This window comes from Heterodontus francisci, chromosome 5 (assembly GCF_036365525.1).
Source record: "Heterodontus francisci isolate sHetFra1 chromosome 5, sHetFra1.hap1, whole genome shotgun sequence".
NCBI classification, from domain to species: domain Eukaryota; kingdom Metazoa; phylum Chordata; class Chondrichthyes; order Heterodontiformes; family Heterodontidae; genus Heterodontus; species Heterodontus francisci.
This window is the reverse complement of record NC_090375.1, coordinates 68,555,554-68,568,292: the sequence shown is the minus strand read 5'-3', so window position 1 is coordinate 68,568,292 and position 12,739 is coordinate 68,555,554. Positions and strand designations below refer to the sequence as shown.

Genomic DNA, 12,739 nt, shown 5'->3' with positions numbered 1-12,739 from the left:
GATGAAATCTTCATCCATGCCTTAGTTACCTCTAAACTTGACTATTACACCCACTCCTGGCCGGCCTCCCACCTTCCACCCATCATAGACTTGTGCGCATCCGAGCTTCTACGTTCCATATCTTGCTGACTTAGATTAGCACCTGGTTGAGTATTGCCTCGACTTTAAAATTCTCATTCGTTTTCAATTCCCTTCCTGGCCTCACCCCTCCCTATCTCTGTAACCTCCTCCAACCCTACAATTGTCTGAGATATCTGTGTACCTCCAATTCTGGTCTCTTGAGCTTAACCGATTTTAATCTCTGCACTGTTGGCAGCCGTGCCTTCAACTCTGCAGTTCCCTTCCTAAATCGCTCTGCCTCTCTACCTCCCTTTCCTCCGTTAAGACGGACCTTAAACCTACCTCAGACTAAGCTTATGATCATCTGTCCTAATATCTCTTTATGTGGCTTGGTATCAAATTTTATTTGATAATGCTCCTGTGAAGCGTTTTGGTATGTTTTAGTAATTTAAAGGCACTATATAAATGTAAATTGTTGATTTATTTTTGGTCTTGGAGGAGATGCAGCATGGATTCACCAGAATTATAACTGGGCCATGTACTAGCCTCCTATCCTCTTTACAGAGACTCTCCAGACAATGCAAAGCATGCGCAGAGCAGTGGCCGAACATTTTCCTGTTTGCCGGTATGAATCCACACATGCTAGCGGCGATGTCACCAAGTAACAACGTCAGACATAATGACATCCTAGTTTTGCCTCACCCTCAGTGGCAGCGATCGCTGCCTCCATCCCCCAACAACAGTACCCCGCTCCCTCCCAGATTGCCACTTTTCTTCCCTGCTCCCTCCCACAATCGTTGCCTCAATCACCACTCCTCTTCCCCACTCCCTCTTGCGATTGCCACCTCAATCGCCGCATTCAGTTTCCCGCTCACTCCTGCGATCGTCGCTCCCTCCCGTCTTCTTGCTGCTCCATCCCGTTGTTCCAGACTGCTCGCCGTTCCATCAGGCTGCTCCCGACTGCTTGCTGCTCCATCCCGCCGTTCCAGATTGCTTGCCGCTCCATCCCGCCGCTCCAGACTGCTCATCGCTCCATCCCGCTGCTCCAGACTGCTCGCTGCGCCATCCGGCTGCTCCAGACTGCTCACCGCTCCATCCTGCCGATCCCGACTGCTCACTGCTCCATCCCGCCCCTCCCGACTGCTTGCCGCTCCATCCCGCCGCTCCCGACTGTTTGCCACTCCACCCCCCCCCGCTCCCTGCTGCGTGCTGCTCCATCCCGCCACTCCCGACTGCTCGCCATTCCTTCCCACCACTTGCGCCTCACCTTGCTGCCTGGAGCGAGGTGCGAGCCGTGCTGGGGGAAGCAGTGAGAGGGGAGCGGTGAGGCAGGAAGAGAGCGGTGAGCTGTCGGGAGCGGCAGGTTGGAGCGGGAGTGAGCAGAAAACTGAATGCGGCGATGTGGCGATCACGGGAGAGAGTGGGGAAGAGAGACGGTAATTGTGGAAGGGTATGGGGAAGAGAAGCGGCGATTGAGGCAACGATCGCAGGAGGGAGTGGGGTACTGTTGGGGGTGGGTGGTGCAGGTTAATGTTGTTTTGTGTGTCAAATTGAGCAGCACTATTTTTATTATTGGCAGCTGCGTGACACATTGCAGATAGTGACATTTCAGTTGATGAGGCAGCATTTGTGCATGTGCCAGTACAGCGCCACCTATTGGTTGTGTTGTCAACCCTTTTTTTATTTGTTCATGGGATGTGGGCGCCTCTGGCAAGGCCAGCATTTGTTGCCCATCCTTAACTTCCCTCTCCAAATCAAGGCTAGGGCTGCCTGCTGAAGGTCTTGGTCTAGGCCAAAACTTTCGGTGGGAGTCTTGAAGCAATCTTTGGTGTACCTCTGTCCCTTTCAGGTTCCTTGCCATCTCACTTCATTTTGAAATGGCTTTCTAGCTGCAGCACTTTCAGGATTTTGTGCTCTTTGTTGTGGCAGCTCTTCTCTTGGAAGTAGGAAACCCAACGGAAACACATCATGCATATGAAGTTATCTTGACCCAGGAAAATGGGGCAGGTGGGGAGAGCTGGGGTTGGAAGTCCTGCTCCACTGAAACTCTGTTCCAAAGAGGAGAATTCTGGTGTTGATATCTTGAAATACTATTGATAAGAACTTAGAGAAAAATTAGTTCCTTGACAATCAAACAGACACAGGTTTGTGACTGAATATCAACCTCAATTCCTGTCGAATATCAAGTGTAATGTAGGCAAATTATAGCCTTTTAAAATTTATGAAATCGCAACATTATGTGGTCACCAGCAAAATTGAACGTGAATCCTCACATGAAGAATGAAATCCAATTTGTAAAGAAATGAGGAATCAAACATTACAGTGAATTAGAACACTGTCCTTTCACCTACAGGTCCAAGGTTTGATTCAAGGCCAGAGTGAAGATGTGAGGTGTAAGAGTCCTAAGTGACTGGTCTCAGTCCATCATTTTGCAGTACATAACTCAGAAATTCCTTTCCAAGAAATCATAAAAATGCCCGGTGTAAGATATAGATAAACTATACCAAGTGTTAACCAGGTTTGGATCAAACATTGTAATAACTGTGTCGAGGATTTCAAATTTATATTGGGTATAAACAGTAAAAGAATATTCTAATTCTCAGTACTGCCATTTCACTCTTTTGATTTTTTACAATATGGAAAGATCAGAAGTTACTGTGCAAATCAGTCATTAAAGAATCAGACATCCAGTGGAGTAGGTCAAAATCTGCTGACTGAAGAATTGGGGCTGATGCATTATTTACAGACTTAGTAAAGCAATCATGCCAAAGATCTAATTCACTGAAGTCCAGCTTTCTATAAAGAACTTGTTTTGTGTTCTCCATCTAAGATTAATTTTATATGACGTCAGTAAATGTCTGAGGATTAGACTGCTGTTTTAGCACTTAATGTGGAAAGATTTGAATGGCATTAATTTCCTGCACTATCTTAAGAGAGTATTTATTTTAAATACATCTTCTCATCCCTTCCAAAAGATCCAGCACTTAAGTCTTAATACTACCTGAGTACATATAAGTTTAAATTTTAAGTCTGCTGTTAGTGTTCAAAGGCAATTATTCATCTACTGTTCATAAAGTTACATTCTAGAATCTATTCAAGTGATATTCATCATCCAAAACAAGTTATTGATGTACTAAAATATTTCAGTTTTTGAATTGCTCTTCTCTAACAGGCCGAGTCTGAACTACAGAGGGTCACAATGGATACCACTCGAATTTCACGACAGCTGGAAGAAACCATTGATGATTTTCAAGAAGAGAAAATTAAGGATATTAAGGTAAATGTAGAACATAAAAGTGATTCTTCCTCATTTGTTCATCCTGCGCAAACAATGAGGATTTAGATCATGTCCTAAAGGGGAAATCTTGAGAATTTGGGTGGAGTTTTATCTGCCAAGGGGGTACAGACTCAGGTACGTGTAGGGGGTTAAAGCCCTGAAAAATTATAGCGGCCAGAATTTTATGTGGCCCCCTGAGATGGGGTTGGAGGCGGGGGGGTGGGGGTGGAAGTCACGGAGTATCATGGCGGGGACTGTGGAGGGCCCGTCGCCTTCCCATTGTCAAGTGATCTTCCTGGGAGCAGGATAGACTGAGGATGGCCTTCCCTCCAAGAAGCCAGTCAAGGCCCTCAAGTAGCCTATTAAAGGCCTCTTCCCACCACCGCTGGGATCGCACCAGGGATGGGGGGAGGGGCCTCCGCCACGCAGGGAGGATGCCTTGTAACACAAGGTGCCTTCTTTGCGGGCTTGGTGGGGGTGGGGTCCCTTCTTGGTGGGCAATCTGTTGCCCAAGGAGGACCCCCGCTGGGAACCAGTTTAAACTCCCCCCCCCCCACCCCGGGGATCTCCTCCCCCGGACTGCATGACCACACCCCCACTGCCTACTCCCACCCACCTAGCCGGGGCCTTCCACATCGGCCCCAACGACCCTACTTTACTTACCTGAGGTCCGGGGTTCCAGTGCTGGACCTAGATTCAAGGCCTCTGCAGTACCGGTAGTGGCCAGCGCTGCCAATACTGCTGAGCTGCTGGCCCTCTGATTGGTCAAGCAGTGTTTGGAGGGGGATCCCTGTCTTCATCGGGACGGAAATCCTAGCGCAGGACACTTGGCCTTGTAAACACCGGAGGATCGCTCTGGAGGGGGGCACAAAAAGGAAGAGGTGGCTTTCCCCCGCCTTTTTGGCCCGCACTGAGAGCCCAGCCTCCAACCACAAAATCCAGCCCAGCGTGTGGGGAAACCGACATATTTTCACTCACTTCCACATTTAACAACGGCACGTTTGGAAGCGAACATACGGACATATGAGCATACGAATTAGGAGCAGGAGTAGGCCACTCAGCCCTTCGAGCCTGCTTGGCTATTCAACAAGATCCTGGCTCATCTGATTGTAACCTGAACTCCACTTTCCCGCCTACCCCCGATAACCTTTCATCCCCTTGCTTATCAAGAATCCATCTATCTCTGCCTTAAAATTATTCAAAGACTTTTCTTCCACCACCTTTTGAGGATGAGAGTTCCAAAGACTTACACCCCCTGAGAGAAAAAATTCTCCTCATCTCTGACTTAAATGGGCGACCCCTTATTTTTAAACAGTGACTCCTAGTTCTAGATTCTACCACAAAAGGAAACATTCTTTCCACATCCACCCTGTCAAGACCCCTCAGGATCTTATATGTTTCAATCAAGTCGCCTCTTACACCTCTAAACTCCAGCAGATACAAGCCTAGCCTGTCCAACCTTTCCTCATAAGACAACCCACCCATTCCAGGTATTTGTCTAGTAAACTTTCTCTGTACTGCATAAAACGCATTTACATCCTTCCTTAAATAAGGAGACCAGTACTGTACACAGACTCCAGATGTGGTCTCACCAATGCCCTGTATAACTGAAGCATTATCTCCCCACTTCTGTATTCATTCCCCTCACAATAAATGATAACATTCTATTAGCTTTCCTAATTACTTGCTGAACCTGCATACTAACCTTTTGCCATTCATGCACTAGGATACCCAGATCCTTCTGCATATCAGAGCTGTGCAATCTCTCACCATTTAGATAATATGCTTCTTTTTTATTCTTCCTGCCAAAATGGACAATTTCACATTTTTGCACATTTGCCAGATCTTTGCCCACTCACGTAACCTATCTATATCCCCTTGTAGCTTCCTTATGTCCTCTTCACAACTTAATTTCTTACCTATCTTTGTGCCATCAGAAAATTTAGCAACCATACCTTTGGTCCCTGCATCCAAGTCATTTACATAAATTGTAAAAAGTTGAGGCCCCAGCACCAATCCCTGTGGCACACCACTCATTACATCCTGCCAACCTGAATATGACCCATTTATGCCTACTGTCTGTTTCCTGTTAGCTAGCCAATCTTTTGTCCATGTGAATATGTTACCCCCTACACCATGAGCTTTTATTTTCCACAATAACCTTTGATGTGGCACCTTATCAAATGCCTTCTGGAAATCTAAGTGCAGTACATACACAGGTTCCCCTTTATCTACAGCACATGTTACTTCTTCAAAGATCTCCAATAAATTGGTTAATCATGGTTTCCCTTTCACAAAACCATGTTAACTCTACCTGATTACCTTGAATTTTTTCAAATTGCTTTGCTAGAACATCTTTAATAATAGCTTCTAACATTGTCCCTCTGACAGATGTTAAGCTAATTAGCATGCAGTTTCCTGCTTTCTGTTTCCCTCCCTTTTTGAATAAAGGAGTTACATTGGCTGTTTTCCAATCTAATGGAATCTTTCCCAAATCTAGGGAATTTTGGAAAATTAAAACCAACACATCAACTATCTCACTAGCCACTTCTTTTAGGACCAGAGGATGAAGTCCATCAGGAGCTGAGGACTTGTCAGCCTGCAGCTCCAACAATTTGCTCAGTACCACATCCCTGGTGATTGTAATTTTCTTGAGTTCTTCCTTCCATTTCTTGATTTACAGCTCTTTCTGGGATGTTACTTGTCTACTCTATAACGAAATACCTGTTCAAATCATTTACCATCTCCTTACTTTTCCATATTAATTCCTCAGACTCACTCACTTTGTTAACTTTTCTTTTTTAAATATAGAAGACTATCATAAGAAATTATTACTGTCTGTTTTTATATTTCTCGCTAGATGTCTTTTGTACTCTAATTTTCCCTCCTTATCAATCTGTTGGTCATTCTTTGCCACCCATCTTTGTGCAATTATATGCTTTTTCTTTAAGTTTGATACGATCTTTAACTTTTTTAGTTAACCACGGATAGTGGGCCCTCCCCTTGGAATTTTTCTTTTCGAAATGTATCTACGAGCGAGCGGGAAACCCCTTGATATTGGGTCTGCTATTTAAATAGGTAAAATACCAATTAAGTGGCAATGTAACCTTCTGTTCTGGCTTTAACAGCCAGTGCACAGATTTCCTGAGCTGTGTGGATCTTGCCAGGGTGCACAAGGCAAGAGCACAGCAAGAAGTCATTGATCAATGAAACTGGCACGCTCAAAAGTGTTTAAGTAGAAAACAGAGCTGCTGCAGGCATGCCTATGGGAAAGGCTTGTACTCTCACCTTGAGAGCATTATTTCCCTGATTTACAGGACAGGAACAATTTTTTGGAAGGAGGAGTTTTTTGCCAGGCAATGGCTATCTCCAACAAGAAAGAATCCGACTATCTCGCCTTGACATTCAATGGCATTGCCATTGCCGAATCCCCCACTATCAACATCCTGGGGGTTACCATTGACCAGAAACTGAACTGGACCAGCCATATAAGAGCATGCGAAATAGGAGCAGGAGTAGGCCATTCAGCCCTTCAAGCCCACTCAGCCATTCAGTGAGATCAAACACCATTTTTCTGCACTATCCCCATATCGTTTGATGCCTTTAATATCTAGAAACCTATCGATTTCAGTCTTGAACATACTCAATGACTGAGCCTCTCTGGGGCAGAGAATTCCAAAGATTCACCACCCTCTGAGTAAAGAAATTCCTCCTTATCTCAGTCTTAAATGGCCTGCACCGTATTCTGAGACTGTGTCCCTTGGTTCTAGACTCCCCAGCCAGGGAAAACATCCTTTTTGCATCAACACTGTCAAGCCCTGTAAGAATTTTGTATGTTTGAATGAGATCAACTCTTATTCTTTGAACCTGCAGAGTATAAAGGCCCAGTCTATTTAATCTTTCCTCATAGCACAGTCCCTCCATCCCAGGAATTAATTTGGTGAATCTTTGTTGCACTCCCTCTATGGCATATCTTGCCTTAGATAAGGAGACCAAAACTGCAAACAATACTCCAGGTGTGGTCTCATCAAGGCTCTATATAATTGCAGAAAGACATCTTTACTCCTATACTCAAATCCTCTTTAATAAAGGCCACCATACTATGTGCCTTCTTAATGGCTTTCTGTAGCTGCATACTAGCTTTCAGTGACTCATGAACAAGAACACCCACGTCCTTTAGAAATTCAACACTGCCCAGCCTCTCACCATTTAAGAAATACTCTGTATTTCTGTTTTTCCGACCAAAGTGGATAACGTCACATTTCTCCACGTTGTATTCCATTTGCCAAACTTTTGTCCACTCGCTAAGCCTCTCCAAATCCTCTTGAAGTGTCTTTGCACCCTCCTCAGTTTTGTGTCATTTGCAAACTAGGAAATGTTACATTTAATCCCCACATCCAACTCATTCATATAGATTGTGAATAGCTAGGACCCAAGCACTGATCCTTGCGGTACCGCACTAGTCACAGCCTGCCAACCTGAAAATGACCCATTTATTCCTACTCTCTGTTTTCTGTCCGTTAACCAGTTCTCAATCCATGCCAGTATATTCCTCCAAATCCCATGTGCTCTAATTTTGTTTACTAACCTCTTGTGTGGGACCTTATCAAAAGCTTTCTAAAAATCTAAATATACCACATCCACTGGTTCCCCCTTATCTACTCTGCTAGTTACATCCTCAAAAAACTCCCAACGCGTTTGTTAAACATGATTTCCCATTCATAAATCCATATTGACTCTGCAAAATCCTACCATTATTTTCTAAGTGTCCTGTTATCATATCCCTTATTATAGATTCTAGCACTTTCCCTATAACTGATGTTAGACAGCAGGTCTGTAGTTCCCCATTTTCTCTCTCCCTTCTTTCTTGAATAGTGGGTTTACAATTGCCACCTTCCAATTTTCAGGAACCATTCCATAGTCTAGAATTTTGAAAGATGACCAACAATGCATCTATCATATCTACAGCCACCTCTTTCAACACTCTGGGATGTATCTACTTTAAGTCCCCTTAATTTCTCTAGTACCTTATTGACCAATATCTTGCAGTTCCGTGTTTACACTAGTCCCTTGAATCTCCATTATTTCTGGGAGGTTTAAGTACTGTGGCTACAAGAGCAGGTCAGAGGCTGGAAATTCAGCAGCGAGTAACTTACCTCCTGACTCCTCAAAGCTTGTCCACCAGTTACAAGGCACAAGTCAGGATTGTGATGGAATACTCTCCACTTGCCTGGATGGGTGCAGCTTCAACAACACTCAAAAAGCTCAACGCCATCCAGGGCAAATCAGCCCGCTTGATTGGCACCCCATCCACCACTTCAACATTCACTCCCTCCACCACCGACACACAGTGGCAGCAGTGTGTACCATCTACAAGATGTACTACAGCAACTCACCAAAGCTCCTTTCACAGCATCTTCCAAACCTGTGACCTCAACCACCTAGAAGGACAAGGGCAGCAGATGCATGGGAATGCCACCACCTGCAAGTTCCCCTCCAAGTCACACACCGTTCTGACTTGGAACTATATCGCCGTTCCTTTGTTGTCGCTGGGTCAAAATCCTGGAACTCCCTTCCTAACAGCACTGTAGGTGTACCTACACCACATGGACTGCAGTGGTTCAAGAAGGGGGCTCACCACCACCTTCTCAAGGGCAATTAGGGATGGGCAATAAATGCTGGCCTAGCCAGCGACGCCCACATCCATGAAAAAATAAAAAAGTCATTAGACTTACCTTGGATCTTACTTAACTTGCTGTAAACGTATCTGCTCTCAGCCTTTGTTGCAAAATGGGAGCAACTTATGCAGCTATTATGTCAACCCCTGAAGAGGAACAGGAGCATGGACAGCAGCTGCTTTCTCCACAGCCACATGCCACTCCATAGGGCAGAGAGGAACAACACAGAACTGTAGCTTGAAGGAGGCGATACCACCACCCACCAACCCCCGCCCCCCCCCCCCCCCCCCCACTGCCCAAACAGGATGTAAAAAGGACCAGTATCTTAGACATGACTGAGCTCAAACCCTTGTGGCAGCTCATTGCCTCTCACAATGTCTTGAACTAGACCTCCTTCCAAGAGCGCAGTGCTGCCAGTGGTTGTCACGGTCACCACAGCCAAGAATTTCTTTGCCTCTGGCTCCTTTCAGCCATCAGTTGGGGGCATCTACAGGACCTCACAATATGCAGCCAGAGGTCTGTCTCACAGTTCACATGCAAGCCAAGGCTGCCCAATATGTACAGTTTGACACTGCTGAGGCCAGTCAGATGCAGAGAGCTCTTGTCTTTGCCGCAGTGGCCGTATTTCCACAGGTTCAAGGAAACATCGACTGGACACATATGGCAATCAAGGTGATATCATTTAATCCTGCAGTGTTCGTCAACCGAAAGAATTCCACTCCCTCAATGTGCAGTTTGTTTGTGAGCACCATAGGTTTATAATGCAGGTGTGTGCAATATTTCCTGGAAGCTACCATGACTGCTACATCCTGCGCCAGTCATGTCAACCACAGGTATTTGCAAGTCCAAGCAGATTGAGCGGGTGGCTCCTTGCTTGCTGAAATTGAGACTCAGATTCCTTGACAGATCTGGGGCAGTCCTTCAGTATGGACCAGCAAGGGACTCCAGAATGATAGTGATCTGTGGCACTGCAGAAAGGAATGAAGCTTCAGAAGGAGAATGCTGCAGATCACTCATCATCTTTCAACAAGGAGGAAGAGGGGCTAGAGGAAGAGAAGAGTAATATGGCCAAGGCGGCTGCAGCTGTCCTTCTGGCTGCCAGAGAAGCCTGCGCTGGCTCATAGAGGCCAAGCCTAAAGCCATATGAAACTGTAACCCTGAATGTTGTGAGCACCCCCCGCCCCCTCCCCCCAACCTCCAGGCCTGCACAAAGCATTACCACAGCCATAATTCGCTCCATCAAAAGCACACAGTCCAGACCGACTCCATTCTGAGTGTGCCATTCTTGATGCCTTTTGTCCACTGGGGAATTGCAATGCTGCAATGAAGAGGAGAAGATATATTAAAAAAACTTGCCTCGTTTGCTATTTCACTGATTAAGCAATATTTACATAGTTACAACACCCTTGTGCTGCGATTAGGTCTTCTTCTTCCGCTTCTTATCATTTCTATATGGTGCTACCCTGTGGCTGCAGCAGAGTTAGAGGCAGGCAGCTCACTCCCATGCTGAGGTGTCTGTGGCAGATGTCTGGGTTTTGGAGCCCATGAGGGCCCCACCGAAGACCGCCCCACCTGCACTGGTGTAGGGGCATACTCAATCCTAAGTATAGGAGGCAGCATGTGGGCCTCTATCTGAGGGGGGTTGTTGGGGGGTGGTGGTGGTTCAAGTGATGAGAATTGGGAGAACCTTGAGAAGAGTCCCCACTTCCATGTGCCTTTTCTCCATCCTCCCACTCATGGGCCACCTTCACTTCCCTGCTAGCAGAGAGTGGGAGAGCACTTTGCTGCATATCAGTGTAGCGTTTAGCCATCAGGGCTAGGCTTTGTTCAGTTCTCTAAACTGGCTTCCAGAGAGTCCAGGCCATTATTGTCGTCCATTGTGTACTTGGCCTGCTACGCCTGATTCTCCATGAGGTTGGCCACTTTTTCAATGGAGGTAATCATCAGCGCAAATGCCTAAGACATCATGGCATTCATGCTAGAGATAGACTCCGCCATTTTCTGTGCAAGGGTGAGCATTGCCTCTGGAAATTTTTATTTAGAGATACAGCACTGAAACAGGCCCTCCGGCCCACCGAGTCTGTGCCGACCATCAACCACCCATTTATACTAATCCTACACTAATTCCATATTCCTACCACATCCCCACCTATCCCTATATTTCCCTACCACCTACCTATACTAGGGACAATTTATAATGGCCAATTTACCTATCAACCTGCAAGTCTTTTGGCATGTGGGAGGAAACCGGAGCACCCGGAGGAAACCCTCGCAGACATAGAGAGAACTTGCAAACTCCACACAGGCAGTACCCAGAATTAAACCCGGGTCACTGGAGCTGTGAGGCTGCGGTGCTAACCACTGTGCCACCCCAAAATGCTGCCAGAAAGCTAATTCAATTCACTCCATGTGATGTGAAACGGCTGAAGGCATTGGATACTGCAAAGTCCATGGGCCCTGACAACATTCTAGTAATAATACTGAATACTTATGCTCCAGAACTGACCGCGCCCCTAGCCAAGCTGTTCCTGTACAGCTACAACACTGGCATCAGGAATCTGTTGGTGTACCTACACCCCAAGGACTACAGCTGTTCAAGAAGGCAGCTCACCACCACCTTCTCAAGGGCAATTAGGGATGGGCAATAAATGCTGGCCAAGCCAACGACACCACATTCCATTAAAAAAAAATCTACCTGACAATGTGGAAAGATTGCCCAGGTAAATCCTGTACACAAAAAGCAGGACGAATCCAACCCAGCCAATTATCGCCCCATCAGTCTACTCTCGATCATCAGCAAAGTGATGGAAGCGGCACTTACTCAGCAATAATCTGCTCACTGACATTCAGTTTGTGTACCACCAGGGCCACTCAGCTTCTGACCTCATTACGGCCTTGGTCCAAACATGGACAAAGGAGCTGAACTCAAGAGGTGAGGTGAGAGTGACTGCCCTTGACATCAAGGCAGCATTTGACCGGGTATGACATCAAGGAGCCCTAGCAATACTGGAGTCAATGGGAATCGAGAGAAAATTCTCTGCTGGTTGAAGTCATGCCTAGCACAGAGGAAGATGGTTGTGGTTGTTGGAAAGCAATCATCTCCACTCCAGGACATCACTGCAGGAGTTCCTCAGGGTACTGTTCTAGGTTCAACCATCTTCAGCTGCTTCATCAATGACCTTCCCTCCATCATAAGGTCAGAAGTTTGGATGTTTGCTGATGATTGCACAATGTTCAGCACCATTTGCGACTCCTCAGATACTGGAGCAGCCCGTGTCCATATGCAGTAAGACCCGGACAACATTCAGGCTTGGACTGATAAGTGGCAAGTTAGCCAGTGACACCCACATCCCGTGAAAGAATTTTAAAAAAGCAACACCTACATTGCTGCTGTACAAGTTCACTTTACCTTGATGATCCCCAAGGCTCAGTATCTCTGTCCAGCTGAGCAGAACTTGAAGTGTCTTTTGCCCTCCGATGGGGACTCTCCACTGCTGTTTACTCACATGTGATGTGCTTCTCACCATGTGCCACCCTTTCTATCTGTGATGCCAGACCTCACAAGGTCATTAAATCTTTTGCTGCAGTGGATCAAGATCCTGGGCACTGCACTCCTGCTGCTCACCTGCTCTGCAACTTGCAGCCTTGCCTGCTTGGTGAGGCTGGCTGGCCTCCTCCTTTTGTCCTCAGGGAAGAGGACTTCTCTTCTTGCCCTCACTGCACT

General features: G+C 46.3%; 1 protein-coding gene across 1 annotated transcript in view; it reads left to right on the top strand.

Annotated features, from left to right (window-relative positions):
• Nucleotides 1-12,739, top strand: part of cibar1 (CBY1 interacting BAR domain containing 1) — a 78,636-nt gene that overhangs the window by 29,747 nt on the left and 36,150 nt on the right. The window contains exons 5-6 of the mRNA XM_068030822.1: nucleotides 2,199-2,204; nucleotides 3,233-3,337. Coding sequence (XP_067886923.1) covers nucleotides 2,199-2,204; nucleotides 3,233-3,337 — 111 coding nt within the window. The remainder of the gene's footprint in view (nucleotides 1-2,198; nucleotides 2,205-3,232; nucleotides 3,338-12,739) is intronic.